The 24,562-nt window shown below is 35.9% G+C and overlaps 1 protein-coding gene across 1 annotated transcript in view; it reads left to right on the top strand.

Moving 5' to 3' along the window:
• Nucleotides 1-13,029, top strand: part of LOC125935088 (butyrophilin subfamily 1 member A1-like) — a 78,588-nt gene extending 65,559 nt beyond the window's left edge. Inside the window, exons 6-11 of the mRNA XM_049648795.1 lie at nt 839-859; nt 3,519-3,539; nt 10,613-10,633; nt 10,711-10,737; nt 10,884-10,910; nt 12,447-13,029. Of these exons, the coding sequence (XP_049504752.1) occupies nt 839-859; nt 3,519-3,539; nt 10,613-10,633; nt 10,711-10,737; nt 10,884-10,910; nt 12,447-13,018 (689 nt within the window). The 3' untranslated portion in view covers nt 13,019-13,029. The remainder of the gene's footprint in view (nt 1-838; nt 860-3,518; nt 3,540-10,612; nt 10,634-10,710; nt 10,738-10,883; nt 10,911-12,446) is intronic.
• Nucleotides 13,030-24,562: the final 11,533 nt, after the last annotated feature.

Here is a 24,562-nt window from a genome sequence, read left to right as displayed (position 1 = left end):
CGCCCTTCCTACCCTCTTCCGTGGGCCTCTAGTCTGCGCTTGACTCCGGAGACTCCCTTCTGCTAATCCTCTGGCGGTTTTCTGGGTTCTTTAGGCAGGTGTAGGTTGAATCTAAGTGATCGGCAGGACGCGTTGTGAGCCTCGCGTCCTCCTACGCCGCCATCTTCCGGAACCCCCCCTCGTCTGCATTTTCAAAATTTCTTCATGTCTTGAGTATTCTTTCTTACCTATTCTGACCCACTCAAATTTAAAAAATTTTCCTCATGTACCACACACCAGTTCCCAAAGTAGAAATTGCTGTTTGTATTATCATCAGACTACGCTCCTAGATGAAGCATTAGAGGAAAATTATGTCTTTCAATGCCCAGGATTTCTTCTTGGGATGAGCAATAAAGACTAATTAGCTGTTTCAGGTTGTTTCTGGCTCTGGATATATTCTCTTCTCAAAGGCTCACTGATCTTGTCCCAGTCTCTTGTAGTTCAAACCCCATTTGTAATCTGGATGAACTTTGCTTGGGAAATATTCTAGGATGACATCCACACAATCAGCAGATGGAACAGCATGGACTGACTTAGTTCTTGGAGAAAGGAGACCGTAGATGATGGAGTTATGAGCATATTTCATGATACTATGCAGTCTCTTAGAAATTATCTATTTGAGATAATGTACACAATGCCTTCTTTTTTTTGTTTTTTCTTCTCTAGCTTTTAATTTTCACCTACTTGCCTAATATTTTACCAAGTCAGATGTTGAAAGATTTGAGTAAAGTCTGTTTCTTTAGAAATTCTTCCATATATACTTTGTTGAATTCTTTATTATATATTTGTTTTTACACAGAGCTCTTACGTGAACAGAAAGGTGAGTAGTATTTGCTTAAATTTTAGCGGCAGACATCATAGAAAAGTATATTGGTCAACTAAAATTTAGCAATTGATTCCATATCATAAACTATTTTTTAAATGGTCTTTCTTTTAAGCAGTCTCTCTATATATGATTAGTCATAAGTTGAAACTATTTTATATTTTGTAACATTATAAATTATAAGTTCTATAAATGATTTGCATTTTAAGAGTCACACTGTGGCATCTTTGTTGAAATCTTTCTCCTGTTTATTATTTGTTTTATTTTTTACAGTCTCAATGAGGTGTTCAGATATTCCTTTATGATTTTTCTACTATTACTTCTTAAATACAAATTAATACCTGAATTTTGATCTTCATATTGGTTTCTTCTAATATCTGAATCTATATTATTAAATAACAATTAATGCTAATTCTATTTTATACAATATGATGCCAATCAAATATATCACCATCAATATTGGGCACTTTTAAAGACTTTGCATTTTTCTATATGATATATAAAATTTTAAAAATATGATATGCATAAGCTTTGATATACCATATGCATATTTTTGTTTTGATTTTTCTTTATTCTTGGCCTTGTTTTTAGGAGAATTTTTTATGGTAATTTGGTCTCTGTACCTTTGTACTTGTTTTTCTCTATTCCTGAAATATTTTATTTCTGTAATCATTTCCTAATTAACTCTGTTTTTCCTGTGGGAACCTGGTGAACCCTCACTAGTTGAGAGAGGGATATGAGTAGTCTATGGTATCCCACAGCCATGCATTCTCTCATTATTGTTTTTCATGGTAATCTGTGCATGTGACAGGTCAGAGCTATGTGTCCTCCTTTACTGAGGGAGCCTGATCCATGCGGAGCTAAGGGCGGCCAGTCCACAAATATCTGTTGAGTGGAAAAAATTATTTGTATTTATATTTTTCTTTGTCAAATTGTTTTGCTCCTTGTTTTTCTAGATTATGTATGAAAGAAAATATTAGCTGGGAAACAGACCTAATGTTTTATTTCCTGATCTAGGGTTTAAAGATAACATAACACCAAATTTTTGGAGAAACACTTATGTCAAAATTAATTTCTTATATTTCCTTAATACTATATTGAATTGAATCTCATGTCTTTGGCCATGCAACTCTAGGCCAAGTGAGGCAAGGTGAAGAATCTTGTCCTGGAGGTGCCTAGAAATATATTTGGCATGAGACTTTCAGTTAGGCTCTATGTGACCTCAAGAGAGTGATGTGGAGGGAACACTTCCTAAGAGAGTTACTAAGTACTCCTCTCCCATGAAAGGCTATCGTTCGTGTGGGAATTGACAGGGAGGACCTTAAGGAATCTACCAAAATCCTCTCCAAAAGAAAGTGATAATTTGAACATCTAAGCACGCAGACGACCCTCATGTGAGACAAGTTTTTCTCCTTCCTTTACACAAACTCCCACTCCACTCCACCTTCAGTTCTCTTTCCTGGAGGAATCACAAGTTTCATGGGAGGTGAGAGAAGGTAGGAGACCTGAGGCAGAAGGGAAATGGGCCATTGCATGGCCTGAACAATTTAATACTCAAAATAGACATGAAAAAATAATTCTGGGAAATTTATTTGAAACGTTCACAGTGAGATTAAATAAGGCTGATTTTTGCATAAACTTGATAATTTCTAAGTTATTCTACAAACCAGTTATAAAGCCACATATAACTATGGCCCTATACTCACGTTTGCTCAAATGTTTAATAAACAGCTATTGAAAATATACTTGTTTAAATAAATTTGGTAATGTCAAGAAACATACTATATTATTATCTACTTAAGAAAATTCTCAAGAAAGGCCTTGTGAACAGTTTTGCTGACTCTTCTCTGAAACACTCAAAGAAATGGGTTATCCCGAAGTGGTTGGGGGTACAATCCATTGAAATTCCAATCGACCCTAAGTCTGCAGCCATGTGGCGTTCATTCTGGAAGACAAATCTGCAGTAAGTTTATATTAATGTAAGATAAACATGGTATGTTTCCAAGACTGTACATCTAAACAGCCTGTAGTTTGGAACATTTTAAGGTGTGAAGCGGGAAAGTACCTCCTTATTTCTAAAAATCCAAGACAGACACCTTAAGTTTTTATGGTTGCTCAAATAAAGGATATATTGCTAGAGCTGAGTATGCCAAATATACCACGTCTTTAATGCAAAGTAAGGTAAACCAAACCCTCCATTTCAGTAAATCCTCCTTTCTCAGAAGGCCCCCCCTCATTTCCTTCTTATCAGCTGCCAGGTATTCTAAATGAAGTGTGATAAAATGAGGGTCTGAAGGCCACTTTCAGACTTCCCTCTTATCCTGGAAAGAATGGGTAGAATTTGTAGGTCCTTGGCACTTATATTCTCAAATTTGAGACATCATCCAAAAGAGATCACTTTTAATATCGTATTTTATATCTACATAAACACATTTACAAGTCAAATAGTATGTATTTAGTTTATGTTTATTATTATTATTATTATTCAGGAAATAACTATCTCTCTCTGTGTCACACATATACACTGGATCATTAAGTCTTTCTTCTCAGGGTCTCTGTTTTCAAATTGAGACCAAGTAATAGGACAGATATTCCATGAATAAGGATAAGAGGACACGTTCTAACATACATTTTCTTTCTTTATTTCTTTATATAGGGAACATAGAAAAAAAGAACGGTAAGTGATATTTATATTTGACTGAAGCAGTGTTTGAATATCCCATATCAATATTCCAATATTGATGTTCTTTCATTATTATTAAAGAACAAATTCCAGGCACCCCATGTGTGACCTAAAAGTTTTCGAAACAAGTATCTTCCTGCTACTTTAAAAAGTGAACATAACTATTTATAAGACAAAGTTTTAGGCATAAATACAGAAGAACAAGATGAATCCATGTGTGCCATTAGCGCTGGAACTCAGGTCTTACATTCAGTGCCATTCAGTGAGGTCATTTGTCTTTTGTATATATAGTAATTGACTATTTTACAGTCAGTGCTTAAGAAACAATGAGACAAAAAGACTATCTTTCTTTATGGAAGTTGCTATAAGAATGATACAAATTCCACATTTAAATAATAATTAAAAACCAAATATTCTAATATTTGTTATGGAGGAAGGTTAATGATGCCATGGATAGTACAACAGTTGGACTGGGCTTAGACATGGGGTTCTAGATTTGCTAAAGAAAGTCAATGCAGAAGAGGCTGGAGATATTGAAAAGGACAAAGAGAGAACTACCACGTTTAAAGCAGAAAGCACAACATGCACTAAACTCTGAGGGGAGGTGAGCCTGTGGTTCTATTAGAAGAGGCAATATTAGCCAGGTGCCTCTGGTTCAGAAAACCTAGACAAGGCTATACGTAGGCAAAGGCTGGTAAATGCAACATCTCCTTACCATTCTAAGAATTTTGAATGCTCTCTAAGAAACAGAATTTTGAATATTATCCAAGAAAATAAGGAAATCATATAAATTCTAAAAAGGGGTACAGTGACAAGATTTTCAATTCAAAATGTTATTTTCTTGAAGGTAGAGAACAGATTATATGGTTAGTGGTAAAAAAGAAAAAAAAGAAAAAGAAAAGCTAGGACAATCTACTCTGAGATATACACTGAACTAAATAAACAGGTCTTAAAAGTCTGTACATGTTTGTGTACAGTCTGTGTAAAATCGGTAGTTTAATGGAAAAGAGAAATCCTATGTAAAGTCTATGGTTTAATTTTGACTCTAATTTCCATGACCTGGAAGCCTATGTCCCTGCTGTGTTTAATTTTGGAATACTATTAAGATTTAGATTTTCTATGCAACAAACATTCTCACTTAAGGAAAGCTGTTGATCAAATGTAAAAGTACTCTGAATGGGTCTATATAACATAAGCCCATCCTGACTGAAATCAGAATTAACTACAAATTAATCCAAATCTGAAACCACTATACATATATTTGTTACATTTCCAATAATTTTTCTCAACTCATTTTCCCAGAATTGAATTAATACTTCTTTGGAGTAAAGAAAAACTTGAATTCATTTCATAAAAAATACCAACAAGTATCTTTTCTCTTATCAAAAAAAAAAAAAAATTAAACGTGATTCATGGAAGAATGAAAGCATTTATCTATAGTTTAACAAAGGTAGGTTTGTCATGTGGGACATATCCTGAGAGGAAAAAAAAATATTTGTCATCATTGTCCTCCTCCTCATCATCTTCACCACCAACAACCTACATTTATTTATTAATGCTCTTTACATTTAAAAAATGTGCTTTACAATAGTAATACATAGGCAAATATGGAGCACATATTTCTTTCTGTCATGTACCTAAAATTAAAACAAGAATAAAAATTAATAAAATAATACACCAATGAACTAGCAGCAACTATGACTGAGGAGGTAGATAGAAGGCAGATAATAACCAACCTTTTAATTTTAGAATTTAATATTTATCTTATGAGTGGTGAAAGGAACTGAGGAATTCTAAGTAGGTATTCAACATAAAAATTATAAGATCTGAGTTTTAAAAAGACTGCATTAGAGAATCCATTGACGTGTGCAGGAGTGGGCATTGGAAGACCAGTAAAGGAGCTTCCACAGTCAATGAGCAAGACTCAGAAGAAGGGTGATGAAGGGTGGAGGTTGGTGGAAGGGCTTGGGAGAGCAGGAAACCTAAGATGGAGCTAGACTCAAATGACCATAATGAATAATTCAATGTGGAGGGTGGAGTGGGAGGTAATGGAGAAGGAAATACAAACAAAATGCCCCTCTTAGTGGCCTGTACAGCTGGATCCAGTGATTTTATTCACTAAGTTGGTAATCAAATTCAATACTTAATTCATCAACTCTCTTAACATTAGTAATCTCTTCAATTGCCTAAACTTCTGATAATTAGAACCAATCCCTCAGTGACACTTGGCAAAAAAAAAAAAAAAAAAAGAGGCTTAATCTTCATTCTCTGTTTTTGATTTATTGTTTTGTCTTTGCTCTTTATAGTCACAAACTGCATTTTTATTTTATACATTTTTTGACACAGTCATTTTTCTGTATATCATTTGTCTTTTATTCCCTTTCTGTCAGATCACCTGAAGGATGGGATTTATAAATGAACAATAATTTTGTTTTTAATTTTATGAGAATAAGGGAAAAATCAGTAATTCAACGCTTAAAAAATAAAGTTTATTAAGTTTTATTTAAAAATAAGTCAGTTAAGGGGTGCCTGGGTGGCTCAGTCGGTTAAGCATCTGACTTCAGCTCAGGTCATGATCTCACAGTCCGTGAGTTCCAGACCCCCGTCAGGCTCTGTGCTGACATCTCAGAGCCTGGAGCCTGTTTCAGACTCTGGGTCTCCCTCTCTGCCCCTCCCCTGCTCATGCTCTGTCTCTCAAAAAAAAATAATTTAAAAAAATTAAAAATAAATCAGTTAATTATGCTATAGAATAGTGTTTATTTTCATTAAAATGTTACAGTTAATCTCGAAAAGAATAGAGGACATTATGAAAAACATGCATTAGATTATTCCTTTCACTATTGTGGGGTAAAACTATTCTGCATATTTAGATAATGAGAAGATGGCAAGATATTTTAAAGGGATTATAGATGGGTAATAGACACCTAATGGGTCCCTTTTTCTTTCCTTGACTTTTTTAAAATAAATTGATACATATCATTTTTGTAACAAATTATGTTTATAATTAAACACAAAGAATATAACCCTTATGAAAATGAGCACAAATACCTCGGATGGCCCTTCTTCTCTTAAAGCACCTTGATTTTGGAATGGTGCTTCAATTGTCAGGCAGCTTGTTAATGCCTCTGTGGGTGAAGAAACTGGGTCTTATTCATCACAATGAAAATAGTGCTTTGTCTAAAAAAGTCTCAGGAAAAAATGTGCTGGATAAGTAGAAAATTTTTGCAGTTAAATTAGGAATATCATGAATAAAAAGTAATAAATGCTACTTGTGGACATGTCAGATAAGTTAAATACCAGATGCTGAATGCAGATTTTTCTTTTTTTCACGTTAGCTCATTTATCCATCACATTGTAAATAACAGTATCAACCTAATTTATGGTACTTTCTTGATATCACACAGATCACACTTGGGAGAGATATAATTTGGTTATATTTGGAAAGAGCTCTGTTCATATTTTGAACCAACTCTAGCTGGCCACCATGAGACTCTAGTTTAAAATTTTATTATCTATTCACATAAGTGCAGTTTCTAACTGCATGACAATTTGTGTTTCATAAATTTTTATATTACTTACAACTCTATGCCCTATCTTTGAATATCAGTTTCTTCCTTAATTTACATGACTGTGATTTCTGTGGTAGTGCCTATATTTTTGTGCTTACATATGTAGCACAAAAACAGACAAAAAGATTAAATGATAAATCATGATTATATTATAGTGAAATGATAAATAATTATTATAATTTTCTTAGAAGAATGATTTGTTGTCTGGATTATAAAATAAAATCACCATTTTGATTCTGAATGCATGATGCACCCACATATTGATAGTAGACTTTATTTAAAATAAATTACCTTGGGGGTTATTGGGTGGCTCAGTCAGTTGAGCATCTGACTCTTGATTTCAGTTCAGTTCATGATTTCACAGTTCGTGCATTTGAGCCCCGCACTGAGCCCTATGTCAGGCTCTGTACCATTAGTGTGGAGACTGCTTGGGATTTTCTCTCACCCTTCCTCTCTGCCCCTCTGCTGCTTGCACATGCTTTCTCTCTCTCTCTTTAAAAATAAATAAGTAAAATTTAAAAAATTTAAAAAAAAACTTTTTTTTCCTAGTAAATGCAAAACTTTTGCAAAGGAAAAAATGTCTATTGATAACTGGATGCTAAATATTCTTAAGTCACATATCAATTTCAGGTACATATTGAACACTATATTGAACACATATTAAACATTATATCTGGCAAAGCTCATATCCCTAAGAATTCTGTTTTTTTTTTTTTTTTAATGTGATACATTTCTATTTGGAATATATTGACCACACTATAACCTGGTAACGTTCACATCAATATCACATCACATAATTATCATTTATTTTTTGTGGTGAGGATATTTAAAATCTAGTCTCTTAGCAACTTTGAAACAGCTCTTTAAAACCAAAATAAAATAAAATAAAATAATTAAATTAAATTAAACTGTGCTTATTTTTTATCTTTCTCATTGAGATATAATTGACAAATTACATTGTGTAAGTTTACGGTATACAACGTGTTGATTCCATACATTTATATATTGCAATATAATTATCACCAAGGCATTAACTAACAACTCCATAATGTTGCATAATTATGATTTATTTACTGAGTAAGAAAAATCAAGATCTATCTTCTTAACAATTTTGATTTTTCTAATACTGTGTATTTGACAATAATTATTATGCTGTACAACAGATCTCAAAAACTTATTCATTTCCAGTTTTAAGTTTATACCCTTGGGCAAAATCTCTTAAATTCCCTCTACCTCCAGCCTCTGGTAATCATTATTCTATTCTCTGTTTCTATGACTTCAGGTTGTTGTTTTTTTTAATTCCATATGTAAGTGATATCGCACAGTATTTTTCTTTCTCTTTCTGACTTACTTAATTTAGCATAATGCCATCCAATTCACTTTCTTTTTTTTTTTTTTTTAATTTTTTTTTCAACGTTTTTTTTTTATTTATTTTTGGGACAGAGAGAGACAGAGCATGAACAGGGGAGGGGCAGAGAGAGAGGGAGACACAGAATCGGAAGCAGGCTCCAGGCTCTGAGCTGTCAGCACAGAGCCCGACGCGGGGCTCGAACTCACGGACCGCGAGATCGTGACCTGGCTGAAGTCGGACGCCTAACCAACTGCGCCACCCAGGCGCCCCTGCAATTCACTTTCATTCATGTGGTTACAACTGGCATTTACTTCTTTTCCGTGGATAAATAATAAACAGTGACAATAATAATAATAATATACATAGTGATGTTGACCATCTTTTTATGTACCTGTTGTTCTTTTGGCTATTTGTATGTCTTCTGTGGGAAAATGTCTGCTCATTCCCTTTGTCCATTTTTTAAAATCATATTGTTTGCTTTTTGCTATTGAGTCGTATATGTTTCTATATGGTTTCTACATTAACTCTTTCCTCGTGATTTGCAAATATTGTCTCGCTTTCTGATTGCTGCCTTTTCATTTTGTTGATTTTTCTCACAGTTCTGGAAGCTGGGAAATCCAAGTACAGGGCACCAGCAAATCTGGTGTCTGAGAGTCCACTTCCTTGTTTGCAGATGGCCGTGTTCTCACTGTTCTCTCACAAGGCAGAAGATGAGAGCAAGAACAAGTGTTCATGGCTCTTCTTATGAGGGCACTAATCCTATTCATGAGGGCACCACTGTAAAGACCTAATTACTTTCCAAAGCCCCAACTTTCTAATATTATTACACTGTGTTTAAAAGCATATGAATTTTGTAGAAATAAATTCCATCCATAAACATGACATTACAGGCACGGTAGCCAAAAATCTTGTTGTTGACATATTTTTAAAAAATAAAACCTAGCAAACAGGTTACAGAATTTTCTACTTTTTAAATCGCCAGGAAATACCTAAATACTATAACCTTATGGCACTTCACCATGAAAAAGACATGTGACAGCATATATTGCCCCTACCTCCACCAGCATGCCCAACAACTCATGCAAAGGAAGATAATAAATAGTGGTGAAAGAAAGTAGAAAGAGAGGAAATGAACAGAAAATAAATAGGGTTAAAAGCCAAAGAAAGGAAGGGCATGGAGCCCTATACCATTGGTGAAGCTGGAATCTTGTAGTTACTCTGATGTGTCAGGACAGAGAGTTGTAATGCCATTTGTGGGTGGGTGTATCTCATTGTCCTTCTGACATCTGTGCATATGTGTGTATGGGAGTATTTTTCTGTGTGTGTGTATGTGTGTGTGTGTGTGTTTATATATTTTATATGTTACTGCACCTGTGGATTAAACTGGGTACAGTTTTCTATCCCATAAAAATCACACATAAAAAATGAAAAAATTCATAGTATACTGAAATTCTTTCTTAATATGTTAGGACTAAATTACATTTTCAGAACAAACATTATAGCTGAACTAACTGCATTTAGTTTTTAATTCTTAAGGTGCGGAGAAAAAGAAATTATATCCAAACTCACTGGTGTTTTCAATGCTAATTTCTTAAATTTATACTTTTTTTTTGTTCTTTTGATGAGGGCAGTCTGTCCATAGGCTTAATACAAACACCTGGGAGAGGCTATTTCTTGTCAAAATTTTGCATTATGATCCTTTGAATTACGATAAAGCAAAGGCAGCCAAAGACTCTAAATACCTATTTTCCAAATATATAACTTGAATTCAATCTCTCTCTTTCTCTCTCTCTCTCTTTCTCTTTCTTCTTCCCAAGCAATTTACATGTGCAAAGATTAGAAAGAGAGTCTAGTTGGGGCACCTGGGTGGCTTAGTCCACTAAGCATCCAACTTTGGCTCAGGTCATGATCTCATGGTTCATGAGTCCTAGCTCCACATTGGGCCCTGTGCTGACAGCTCAGAGCTCAGAGCCCGAAGCCTACTTCTGATTCTGTGTCTCCCCCTCTCTCTATTCTCCTTCCCCACTCATGCTCTGTCTCTCTCTCTCTCTCAAAAATAAATAAACACTAAAAAAATTTAGAAAGAGAGTCTAGTTAATGAGTCCTGACCAAATTCTCACAAGACTTGTCACTGTTTTGCATTTCAGGAAAGCTTCATGAAGAACTTGGTAAGTAATATTTCTCTGTGAGGATAGACATGTAAATATATTTCAAAACAAACTCTTACTCTATCTCATTCTTTCAGAAAGGATAAAATTCTTGGGAGAAGAAGGTGAGTAATGAAAATGACCATCTCTAGCCCTGACTCATGCACTTGCCTTTTGACCACTCATCCTTTTCTTGTTTTATTCATTGGTAAACCTTGGTTACAAAACTATACTCTTTTTCTTTTATTTTCTTTTTTTTTTTTAATTTTAGGGTTGAAATATGCTCGACGCTATGCAGGTAACTAGAGACTGAAGTATTTGGATATTGGTTCTTATTTTTAGCCAGTACACTGGGCCACCAGACAAGGGGTCTCACAAACTCACACCAAACATATGCGCACGCACACACACACACACACACACACATCCCTTTTTTTTCTCCAAAATTTCCACTTTGTAATGCTTATTATTGAGTATGTTATAGCTATAGCTCCTTATATATCACAAATGGTCCTGCTTCTGAGGTTCAGTGATGGATGGAAGCAGAACATTAGAGCCCAAAATGATATCATCTAACATGCTTTTCAGAACCAGAAATTCATTGGGGAATGTCTCTAGGGTGTAGCTGACAGGGAATGGGGTAAGGGCAGGCTGCCTTCTTACTATGTTAGGATGGAGGCTACTGACACAATGCTACTAATTTCCAAGGAACCAAAATTTGTGGCCCTTCATTTAATTTGTCAAATTGAAAAACCAGAAGTTTTGACATCTAACAAATTGCCAAATGTATGACCTCTGTTTAATATTAGGAACAACAACAATTTGTGTTATATTTTCTAACTTTGTATTAATGATTTCAAAGTATTTTCATTTGATTCACACAAATACACTGTGAGGAAAAAATGCCAGGTATTTATTAATATACTGTTATATATATATATATATATATATATATATATATATATATATAATGAATATTATTAGGAGATTTCTCCAGTTTATATGACTAATTTACATAATATTTACTTTCATGAGACAACTTTAGAGGCACTCTTACCAATTGAATTAATTATAGTCTAGATATCAGATATTGCTTTGGAAAAATACCCATGAGCAACTAAGCTGCAATGGCTTTAAGTGCATACAATCTTATATTTACAGTGCTAAGACTAAGAGTCTTTAGTTATTTTTAATATTGCATTAATACTAATGGAATTTTCTTTGTGGTTACACTAATACAAGTAGAATTTAGTTTTACTTATAACTATGATCACTTAATTAATAGGAGAAATACAGTGTACATTAACAGAATCCTGTGTAATTAGGTAAATATCTGAATCAAGTTTAGTTTTGCTTTGTGTGTTTATATACTTAGCATACAACCCTTTAAAAATTATTTTTGTATCCATGTATCTGAATTTTGCACCTATATGAAAGCAGTTTTAGGAAAATTAATTGAATAAATCTAGATAAATTTCATTTGATGATTTATAACAATTTTAAACTGTCAAAACATTGAGAATCAATATAAATATTTATAATTGTCTTCAGTTAATTCCCAAATTGAATCAGGTAAGTCTGGACTTGAAGCTAACATGATGGATATTAGTAATCATTGTTGGACAAACTTCTCTAAGTATTTGTTGTCTCAACTACAAAATGAAAATATTTCTTCATTTCATGTTTTGTTTTGAAAATTGAATATTTATAAATGTGCTTCATGTACCAGTAAGCAGAAAAAGTTCCTAGATAAAGGAAGGACTCTTGTATATTGCATTAATTACTGTTGAATATTATTGATCATAGCCAAGACTGACAACATGTTCTTCTATAGAAAATGTTACCCTGGATCCAGACACAGCTAACCCATATCTCCAAATTACTGATGACAACAAAAGTGTGAAAGGAGGTGATACCTTTCAGGAACTACCCAAAAGAAAACAGCGGTTTGATAACCTGGTCTGTGTATTAGGTCAGCAAATTTTTTCCAAAGGTAAACACTACTGGGAAGTGAGTGTGAAAAATAAAATAAAATGGACTTTAGGCATTTGTAAGGATTCTGTCTGCAGACGGGGAGAAATCATGGTGTCCTCTGAGACTGGGTTCTGGACAATAGGCTTGAATAGAAACAATGACTATCAAGCTCTTTTAAACCCACAGAAAACACTCCACCTCGAGGAATCTCCTGAGACTATTGGTATCTTCCTGGACTATGAGGCTGGAAGAGTGTCGTTTTATAATGTGACCAATCTTTCTCACATCTACACCTATAGAAACTGCTTCACAGATTCTCTGAGGCCATACTTTTATCCTGGCCCCCTCTACAATGGTCAAAATGAACACCCTCTCACCATCCTGCCCTTAGGTCATATTAGAAAAGCCATAGGAAGAAGACATTCTATGTGACTGAGCAAAAATTGCCCTATTTTGAATCTGCTGAAACTAGGGATTTTTATGAAGTTTGTAAATATTCTAATATATTTATATTATATTATATTATATTATATTATATTATATTATTACATATGTATATTACAATATTTACAAACTTCATAAAAATCCCTAGTTTCAGCAGGGAAATTTTTATTTATAAATAAATAAAAATAAATATATAAATATTTAAATAAAACAAAAATGTTTTATTTTAGAATGATGGACTTCTCCCTTCAAATAAATCTAAAATCTAAAAATCATTTTGATGCCATAATTTATAACTTTTTATCATTTCAGTTCCTAATATATCTTTTGTTAATGGACAAGAATTGAGTTAAACTACATGATGTAGAACTTACTTGATGACTATTCAAGGCCACAGAACTAAATACAAAACCCAAAAGAAGCATCTACTTGTGCAAGTGATGAAGGAAAGTTAATTCCCAGTTGACCCTCATGGGTATGGTCTCTCCTTCATTCATGTTTTGAGATGGAAGAAGACATGGACTCTGCTCCACATCATCAGGAAATTGGCTGGAGCCCATACCTTATTGACTTTGCCCAAACCTAGAGGAGTATGATGGCTTTGACAAGGGAGTTCTAAACCCAGACTATGTAATATTCACTACAAAAAAAAATCTTCAAGTGAATATGTCTTCCAACTACTCATTTCTTTACTTTTTTACCTCCATTCTTTTTTGAAGTTTAAATGTACACAATCTCCAACTTAATTTAATATAATTGTATCATTTATTCATCTACTTAACAAATGCTTATTAGGTACTGTATATATGTTTTGTAGGTATCCGTAATCTAAAACACCTTAGATTGATTATCTGTAACTGTAACTGTGTATCTGGTACTGCTAATAAACAGGCAAACACTGATAAATTGTTACTAATTTCAAATGTTGTGTGGGAAAGGCTAAAGGTATCCAGATACAGAACAATAGTGAGTGGGTTCACTTCAGTCTACTCATCAGGAAAACTCTCACTGAGAAAGGGATCTATAGAATATGGAATTTCCCACATGCATAGCTGTAAATTATTACAATCAAGACAACATGCAAAATGCAGAAAGACTGGGTCTGGGTGGGAAAGTAGAAGAAGACCTATGGGGCTCAGACAGAATGGTTTTATTTATTTTTTTTTAATTTTTTTTTTTCAACGTTTATTTATTTTTGGGACAGAGAGAGACAGAGCATGAACGGGGGAGGGACAGAGAGAGAGGGAGACACAGAATCGGAAACAGGCTCCAGGCTCTGAGCCATCAGCCCAGAGCCTGACGCGGGGCTCGGACTCACTGACCGTGAGATCGTGACCTGGCTGAAGTCGGACGCTTAACTGACTGCGCCACCCAGGCGCCCCAAGAATGGTTTTAAATTAGGCTGCAGATTAAGTAGCTTAAGTAACCAGACAGGAGGAGCTGCCATGGATTTTCTTCATGCACCAGCAGGCCATTTGGTGTTATTATAATAAAATATATAATATATAAGTAAGGAAATGTTAAAATAAAATTTTTGAGAAAAATTAACTTATTAATCAGTTAATAAACAAATAATAAATGAACTGTTCTAAATCAATGCTGAACCTATTGTCATTAAGTTATTTCAAGAGATGTGACCTAAATATGATTAAGTGGATCTAACAGCTCACATTCATGGAATATTTCATAAGGTCAAGAGAGAACATGGATAATTTAGGAGAGAACTGTAGGTGTATTCTGAGGTGCTGTCCCCGAAAATTAAGAGCTGGTATGGTTGCCTGCCCCTCACTTAAACATGTGGGAAAAAATTAAGAAGATAGTCTGTCTCATGAAATCTAAAGAACACAATGGACCTATGTTTGCCTTCTGTCTTGAATATTGATAGTGAGAGAAGGGCCAGTAGCTACTCTGTATCATAATGGAGCAGTGCTGCATTGTATGATCTGTGCAATTAGAGCTTTTCTGGGGGAAGATCTCATGTCTCCTGAAGGATAGAATATGGTTCATGAGAAAGAATCCCTCTGGGATGCTGCCTGAAAAAGTGAATACATATTAGTATATTAGTGGAAATCACATTGTGTATCACAAGATGCCTGGTGGCTGAGAACAGAATCTTGACAAGCCAAAATACAGACATATTTCACCTTCCTCACGTTAACAGCAGGAAAAAAGTCCTCAGATATTTGGGGGCCTTTGAAGAACTAAACAGGGAAAAATGAGCTTGAAATGATTTCTATATATAGCTCATTACAACAATGATCAAGTAAAAAAATCTCACTCTTGTTATAAGATTAATAATAATAATAATAATAATAAATGTAGCTCACTTCAATAATAATTAAGTAAAAATGTTCTGACTCCTGTTACCTTTAAAACCCTCTCATTCCAAAACTCCACAATTCCCTACAATGCATGTTTTCCCTTACTTCAGTGAGTAATATACCCAACTCATCCAATTACAGGTGTTTTCCTGGTAACCTTTACCTAGAGGACATTGATAAATGTTAAGGAGAAAAGACATCTATAATATTGAGGCATATTTCTACCAACATTAAACTCTCCTGTAGAATAAGATTTAGAAAATGGTGAGCTCTTTATAGATTTTGGATACTAGCCCTTTGTCCGATATGTCATTTGCAAATATCTTTTCCCATTCCGTTGGTTGCCTTTTAGTTTTGTTGGTTGTTTCCTTTGCTGTGCAGAAGCTTTTTATCTTCATAAGGTCCCAGTAATTCATTTTTGCTCTTAATTCCCTTGCCTTTGGGGATGTGTCGAGTAAGAGATTGGTACGGCTGAGGTCAGAGAGGTCTTTTCCTGCTTTCTCCTCTAGGGTTTTGATGGTTTCCTGTCTCACATTCAGGTCCTTTATCCATTTTGAGTTTATTTTTGTGAATGGTGTGAGAAAGTGGTCTAGTTTCAACCTTCTGCATGTTGCTGTCCAGTTCTCCCAGCACCATTTGTTAAAGAGACTGTCTTTTTTCCATTGGATGTTCTTTCCTGCTTTGTCAAAGATGAGTTGGCCATACGTTTGTGGGTCTAGTTCTGGGGTTTCTATTCTATTCCATTGGTCTATGTGTCTGTTTTTGTGCCAATACCATGCTGTCTTGATGATGACAGCTTTGTAGTAGAGGCTAAAGTCTGGGATTGTGATGCCTCCTGCTTTGGTCTTCTTCTTCAAAATTACTTTGGCTATTCGGGGTCTTTTGTGGTTCCATATGAATTTTAGGATTGCTTGTTCTAGTTTCGAGAAGATTGCTGGGGCAATTTGATTAGGATTGCATTGAATGTGTAGATAGCTTTGGGTAGTATTGACATTTTCACAATATTTATTCTTCCAATCCATGAGCAGGGAATGTCTTTCCATTTCTTTATATCTTCTTCAATTACCTTCAAAAGCTTTCTATAGTTTTCAGCCTACAGATCTTTTACATCTTTGGTCAGATTTATTCCTAGGTATTTTATGCTTCTTGGTGCAATTGTGAATGGGATCAGTTTCTTTATTTGTCTTTCTGTTGCTTTATTGTTAGTGCATAAGAATGCAACTGATTTCTGTACATTGGTTTTGTATCCTGCAACTTTGCTGAATTCCTGTATCAGTTCTAGCAGACTTTTGGTGGAGTCTATCAGATTTTCCATGTATAATATCATGTCATCTGCAAAAAGTGAAAGCTTAACTTTAAATTTGCCAATTTTGATGCCTTTGATTTCCTTTTGTTGTCTGATGGCTGATGCTAGAACTTCCAGCACTATGTTAAACAACAGCGGTGAGAGTGGGCATCCGTGTCGTGTTCCTGATATCCAGGAAAAAGCTCTCAGTTTTTCCCCATTGAGGATGATGTTAGCTGTGGGCTTTTCATAAATGGCTTTTATGATGTTTAAGTATGATCCTTCTATCCTGAATTTCTCAAGGGTTTTTATTAAGAAAGGGTGCTGCATTTTGTCAAGGCCTTTTCTGCATCGATTGACAGGATCATATGGTTCTTCTCTTTTCTTTTATTAATGTGATGTATCACGTTGATTGATTTGCAAATGTTGAACCAGCCCTGCATCCCAGGAATGAATCCCACTTGATCATGGTGAATAATTCTCTTTATATGCCGTTGAATTCAATTTGCTAGTATCTTATTGAGAATTTTTGCATCCATATTCATCAGGGATATTGACCTGTAGTTCTCTTTTTTTACTGGGTCTCTGTCTGGTTTAGGAATCAAAGTAATACTGGCTTCATAGAATGAGTCTGGAAGTTTTCCTTCCCTTTCTATTTCTTGGAATAGCTTGAGAAGGATAGGTATTATCTCTGCTTTAAACGTCTGGTAGAACTCCCCTGGGAAGCCGTCTGGTCCTGGACTCTTATTTGTTGGGAGATTTTTGATAACCGATTCAATTTCTTCGCTGGTTATGGGTCTGTTCAAGCTTTCTATTTCCTCCTGGTTGAGTTTTGGAAGAGTGTGGGTGTTTAGGAATTTGTCCATTTCTTCCAGGTTGTCCAATTTGTTGGTATATAATTTGTATAGCATTCCCTCATAATTGCTTGTATCTCTGAGGGATTGGTTGTAATAATTCCATTTTCTTTCATGATTTTATCTATTTGGGTCATCTCCCTTTTCTTTTTGAGAAGCCTGGCTAGAGGTTTGTCAATTTTGTTTATTTTTTCAAAAAACCAACTCTTGGCTTCGTTGATCTGCTCTACAGTTTTTTTAGATTCTATATTGTTTATTTCTGCTCTGATCTTTCTTATTTCTCTTCTTCTGCTGGGATTAGGCTGCCTTTGCTGTTCTGCTTCTATTTCCTTTAGGTGTGCTGTTAGATTTGGTATTTGGGATTTTTGTTGTTTCTTGAGATAGGCCTGGATTTGGAATGTATTTTCCTCTCAGGACTGCCTTCGCTGCCTCCCAAAGCATTTGGATTGTTGTATTTTCATTTTTCTTTTTTTCCATATATTTTTTAGTTTCTTCTCTAAATGCCTGGTTGACCCACTCATTCGTTAGTAGGGTGTTCTTTAACCTCCATGCTTTTGGAGGTTTTCCAGACTTTTTCCTGTGATTGATTTCAAGCTTCATAGCATTGTGGTCTGAAAGTATGCATGGTATAATTTCCATTCTTGTAAACTTATGAAGGGCTGTTTTGTGACCCAGTATATGATCTATCTTGGAGAATGTTCCATGTGCACTCGAGAAGAAAGTATATTCTGTTGCTTTGGGATGCAGAGTTCTAAATATATCTGTCAAGTTCATCTGATCCAATGTGTCATTCAGGGCCCTTGTTTCTTTATTGACCATGTGTCTAGATGATCTATCCATTTCTGTGAGTGGAGTGTTAAAGTCCCCTGCAATTACCACATACTTATCAGTAAGGTCGCTTATATTTATGAGTAATTGTTTTATATATTTGGGGGCTCCCGTATTCGGTGCATAGGCATTTATAATTGTTAGCTCTTCCTGATGGATAGACCCTGTAATTATTATATAATGCCCTTATGCATCTCTTGTTACACCCTTTAATTTAAAGTCTAGTTTGTCTGATATAAGTGTGGCTACTCCAGCTTTCTTTTGGCTTTCAGTAGCATGATAAACAGTTCTCCAGCCCCTCACTCTCAATCTAAAGGTGTCCTCAGATCTAAAATGAGTCTCTTGTAGGCAGCATATAGATGGGTCTTGGTTTTTTATCCATTCTGATACCCTATGTCTTTTGGTTGGCGCATTTAATCCATTTACATTCAGTGTTATTATAGAAAGATACGGGTTTAGAGTCATTGTGATGTCTGTAGTTTTCATGCTTGTAGCGACGTCTCTGGTACTTTGTCTCACAGGATCCCCCTTAGGATCTCTTGTAGGGCTGGCTTAGTGGTGACAAATTCCTTCAGTTTTTGTTTGTTTGGGAAGACCTTTATCTCTCCTTCTATTCTAAATGACAGACTTGCTGGATAAAGGATTCTCGGCTGCATATTTTTTCTGTTTAGCACACTGTAGATATCGTGCCAAGCCTTTCTGGCCTGCCAAGTTTCAAAGGAGAGATCAGTCACGAGTCTTATAGGTCTCCCTTTATATGTGAGGGCACGTTTATCCCTTGCTGCTTTCAGAATTTTCTCTTTATCCTTGTATTTTGCCAGTTTCACTATGATATGTCGTGCAGAAGATCGATTCAAGTTACGTCTGAAGGGAGTTCTCTGTGCCTCTTGGATTTCAATGCCTTTTTACTTCCCCAGTTCAGGGAAGTTCTCAGCTATAATTTGTTCAAGTACCCCTTCAGCACCTTTCCCTCTCTCTTCCTCCTCTGGGATACCAATTATGCGTATATTATTTTTTTTTAGTGTATCACTTAGTTCTCTAATTTTCCCCTCATACTCCTGGATTTTTTTATCTCTCTTTCTTTCAGCTTCCTCTTTCTCCATAACTTTATCTTCTAGTTCACCTATTCTCTCCTCTGCCTCTTCAAGCCGAGCCATTGTGGTTTCCATTTTGTTTTGCATTTCGTTTAAAGCGTTTTTCAACTCCTCGTGACTTTTCCTTAGTCCCTCGATCTTTATGGCAAGAGATTCTCTGCTGTCCTGTATACTGTTTTCAAGCCCAGCGATTAATTTTATGACTATTATTCTAAATTCACTTTCTGTTATATTATTTAAATCCTTTTTGATCAGTTCATTAGCTGTTATTTCCTGGAGATTCTTTTGAGGCTAATTCTTCCTTTTGGTCATTTTGGATAGTCCCTGGAGTGGTGCGGACCTGCAAGGCACTTCCCCTGTGCTGTGGTGTATAACTGGAGTTGGTGGGTGGGGCACAGTCAGACCTGATGTCTGCCCCCAGCCCACCACTGGGGCCACAGTCAGACTGGTGTGTGCCTTCTCTTCCCCTCTCCTAGGGGTGGGATTCACTCTGGAGTAGGGTGGCCTGTCTGGGATACTTGTACACTGCCAGGCTTGTGGTGCTGGGGATCTGGTATATTAGCTGAGGTGGGTAGTCAAGGTGCTGGGGGCAGGAGGGGCAGGCTGAGCTGGCTTCTCCTTCAGTAATCCACTTCAGGAGGGGCCTTGTGGCAGCGTGAGGGAGTCAGACCTGCTGCCGGAGAGGTGGCTCTGCAGAAGCACTGCGTTGGGTGTTTGCACAGGGCAAGCAAGTTCCCTGGCAGGAACTGGTTTTCTTTGGGATTTTGGCTGGAGGATGGGCGAGAGAGATGGCGCTGGCGAGCGCCTTTGTTCCCTACCAGACTTAGCTCTGTAGTCCTGCGGCTCAGCAACTCTCCCTCCCTTTGTCCTCCAGCCTTCCCTCTTTCCAAGCAGAGCTGTTAACTTATGACCTCCCAGATACTAAGTCCTGCTTGCTTTTGGAACACACTCCATCCGGCCCCTCCACTTTTGCAAGCCAGACTCGGGGTCTCTGCTTGGCCGGCGGGCTGCCCCTCTGCCCCGGCTCCCTCCTGCCAGTCCGTGCAGCGCCCACCGCCTCTCTGCCCTTCCTACCCTCTTCCATGGGCCTCTCGTCTGCACTTGGCTCCGGAGACTCCACTCTGCTAGTCTTCTGTTGGTTTTCTGGGTTATTTAGGCAGGTGTAGGTGGAATCTAAGTGATCAGCAGGACACACAGTGAGCCCAGAGTCCTCCTACGCCGCCATCTTCTGACTATCCTCACAATTTTTTTTTAATTTTTTTCTCATTTTTTTCTCTTTTTTGTTTTTGTCTTTTTTCTTGAACACAGAAAAAGGAAAAAATCACATCTATTTTTAATTTTATTAAAATATTTTTCTTTAATTTTTTTCTACTCTATTCTTTACTTTTGTGTATATTTTTTTTCAAATTCTATTTTACCCCCAACATCTCAGTTTACTCTACTTCAGTGTATTTATGTTTTCAAATTCTCAAACGATTTCCTTTTTCTTCCCCTTCCCCCTTTTTTTCTCTCATCTGTCAAACCACTTTCAACACCCAGACCAAAACACACCTAAGTTCCAGCATCATCTATTCAATTTTTGAGTGTGTGTGTGTTTAATTATTAATTTTAACATTTTTTACCTTTATTTTTTTTAATTTCAGTTTTTCTACCTCATTAAATCCTTTCTCCCTTCTAAATGACAAAACAAAGGAATTCACTCCCAAAGGAAGAACACAAAAAATGACAGCCAGTGATTTAACAAACACAGATACAAGGAAAATGTCTGAACCAGAATTTAGAATCACGATAATAAGAATACTAGGTGGAGTAAAAAATAGATTAGAATCCCTTTCTGTGGAGATAAAATAAGTAAAAAATAGCCAGAATGAAATTAAAAATTGTATAACTGAGCTGTAATCATGGGTGGATGCAGCGGCAGCAAGGATGGATGAGGCAGAATAGAGAATCAGCAATATAGAAGATAAACTTATAGAGAATAATGAAGCAAAAAAAAAAAAAGAGGGGGTGTTAGGGCAAAAGAGAACGATTTAAGAATTAGAGAAATCAGTGACTCATTAAAAAGGAACATCAGAATCATAGGAGTCCTAGAAGAGGAAGAGACAGAAATAGTGGTAGAAGGGTTATGTGCGCAAATCAGAGCGAAAAAAGTTCCTAACCTGGGGAAAGAAGCAGACATCAAAATCCAGGAAGCACAAGGGGCCCCATTAGATTCAACAAAAACCAACCATTAACAAGGCATATCATAGTCCAATTCAGAAAATACTCAGGCAAGGAGAGAATCATGAAAGTAGCAAGGGAAAATAAGTCCCTAACACATATGGGAAGACGGATCAGGTTTGCAGCAACCTATCCACAGAAACTTGGCAGACCATAAAAGAGTGGCAGGATATATTCAGTGTGCTGAATCAGAAGAATATGCAGCCAAGAATTCTTTATCCAGCAAGGCTGTCACTGAAAACAGAAGGAGAGATAAAAAGTTTCTCAGACAAACAAAAATTAAAGGAGTTTGTGACCACTAAACCAGCCCTGCAAGTAATTTTAAGGGGGACTCTCTGAGGGGAGAAAATATGAATATTTGTGTATATATATATATATATATATATCAAAAGCAAGAAAGATTAGAAAGGACCAGAGAACACCACCAGAAAATCCAACTCTACAAGCATCATAATGGCAATAAATTCATAACTTTCACTACTCACTTTAAATGTCAATGGACTCAATGCTCCAATTAAAAGACATAGGGTAACAGAATGGATAAGAAAACAACATCCATTTATATGCTATTTACAAGAGACCCATTTTAGACCTAAAGACACCTTCAGACTGAAAGTAAGGGGATGGAGAACCATCTATCATGCTAATGGCCAACAAAAGAATGTCGGGTAGCTATACTTAAACAATATACACTTTAAAATAAAGACTGGGGTGCCTGGGTGGCTCAGTTGGTTAAGCGTTGGACTTTGGCTCAGGTCATGATCTCACGGTCTGTGAGTTCAAGCCCCGAGTCCAGCTCTGTGCTGACAGCTGACAGCCTGGAGCCTGCTTCGGATTCTGTGTCTCCCTCTCTCTCTCTAATCTTCCCCCGTTCATGCTCTGTCTCTCTCTGTGTCAAAAATAAATAAATAATGAACAAAATTTCATAAATAAATAAATAAGTAAATAGACTGTATCAAGAGATGCAGAAGGGCATTATATCATAATCAAGGGGTCTATCCACCAAGAAGACCTAACAATTGTAAACATTTATGCACCAATTGTGAAAGCACCCAAATATATAAATGAATTAATCACAAACATAAAGAAACTCATTGATAATAATACCATAATAGTAGATTTCAACACCCCACTCACAGCAATGGACAGATCATCTAATCAAAAAATTAATAAGGAAACAATGGCTTTGAATGACACACTGGACCAGAAGGACTTAAAAGATATATTCAGAATATTTCGTCCTAAACAGCAGAATATACATTCTTCTCCAGTGCACATGGAACATTCTCCAGATTAGACCGTATACTGGGACACAAATCAGCCCTAAGTAAGTACAAAAAATTGAGATAATACCGTGCATATTTTCAGACCACAATGCTATGAAACTCGAAATCAACCACAAGAAAAAATTTGGAAAGGTAACAAATACTTGGAGACTGAACAACATCCTACTAAAGAATGAATGGGGTAACCAAGCAGTTAAAGAGGTTATTAAAAAGTATATGGAAGTCAATGAAATTGATAACACCACAACACAAAACCTCTGGGACGCAGCAAAGGCAATCATAAGAGGAAAGTATATAGCAACCTAGGCCTTCTTAAAGAAGAAGAAAGATCTCAGATACAGAAGCTAACCTTAAGCCTTAAGGAGCTGAAAAAAGAGCAGCAAGTAAAACCCAAAAACAGCAGAAGAAAGGAAATAATAAAGATTAGAGCAGAAATTAATACTATTGAAACCAATAAAACAGAACAGATCAATGAAACCAGAGGCTGGTTCTTTGAAAAAATTAACAAAATTGATAAGCCACTAGCCAGTTTGAATAAAAAGAAAAAGGAAAGAACCCAATTAAATAAAATGAGGAATGAAAGAGGAGAGATCACACCAAACACAGCAGAAATAAAAACAATAAGAGAATATTATGAGCAATTATAACCAATAGAATGGGCAACCTGGAAGAAATGGACAAATTCCTAGAAACATATACACGACCAAAACTGAAACAGGAAGAAATAGAAAATTTGAACAAACCCATAACCAATAAGGAACTACAATTAGTAATTGAATATCTGCCAAAAAACCAAGAGTCCAGGGCCAGATGGCTTTCCAGGGGAATTCTACCCAACATTTAAGGAAAAGTTAACACCTATTCTCTTGAAGGTGTTCCAAAAAATAGAAATGGAAGGAAAACTTCCAAACTTTTTCAATGAAGTCAGCATTACCTTGACTCCAAAACCAGACAGAAACCACACTAAAAAGGAAAACTATAGACCAATTTCCCTGAGGAACATGGATGCAAAAATCCTCAATAAGATATTAGCCAAGCAGATGCAACAACACACTAAAAAAATTATTCACTACAACCAAGCGGGATTTATACCTGGGATGCAGGACTGGTTCAATATCTGCAAAACAATTAACGTTATTCACCACATCAATAAAAGAAAGGACAGGCACTATATGATTCTCTCAATAGATGCAGAGAAAGCATTGGACAAAATACAACATCCTTTCTTGAATAAAAACAATCAAGAAAGTAAGGATAGAAGGAGCATACTTCAAGATCATAAAAGCCATATATGAATGACCCAATGCTAATATCATCCTCAATGGGGAAAAACTGAGAGCTTTCCCCCTAAGGTCAGGAACAAGACAGGGATGTCCACTCTCACCACTGTTAGTCAACATAGTATTGGAAGTCTTAACCTCTGCAATCTGACAACACAAAGAAGTGAAAGGCATCCAAATCGGCCAGGAGAAAATCAAATTTTCACTCTTCACAGATGACATGATACTCTATATGGATCACCTGAAAGATTCCACCAAAAAACTGCTAGAATTGATTCATGAATTCAGCAAAGTTGCAGGATATATAACCAACACACAGAAATTGGTTGCATTCCTATACACCAACAATGAAGCAACAGAGAGA

Source organism: Panthera uncia, assembly GCF_023721935.1.
Source record: "Panthera uncia isolate 11264 chromosome A1 unlocalized genomic scaffold, Puncia_PCG_1.0 HiC_scaffold_17, whole genome shotgun sequence".
Classification (NCBI taxonomy): Eukaryota; Metazoa; Chordata; class Mammalia; order Carnivora; family Felidae; genus Panthera; species Panthera uncia.
Note: the sequence above shows the minus strand (reverse complement) of the source record. Positions and strands in the feature narration are given on the sequence as shown.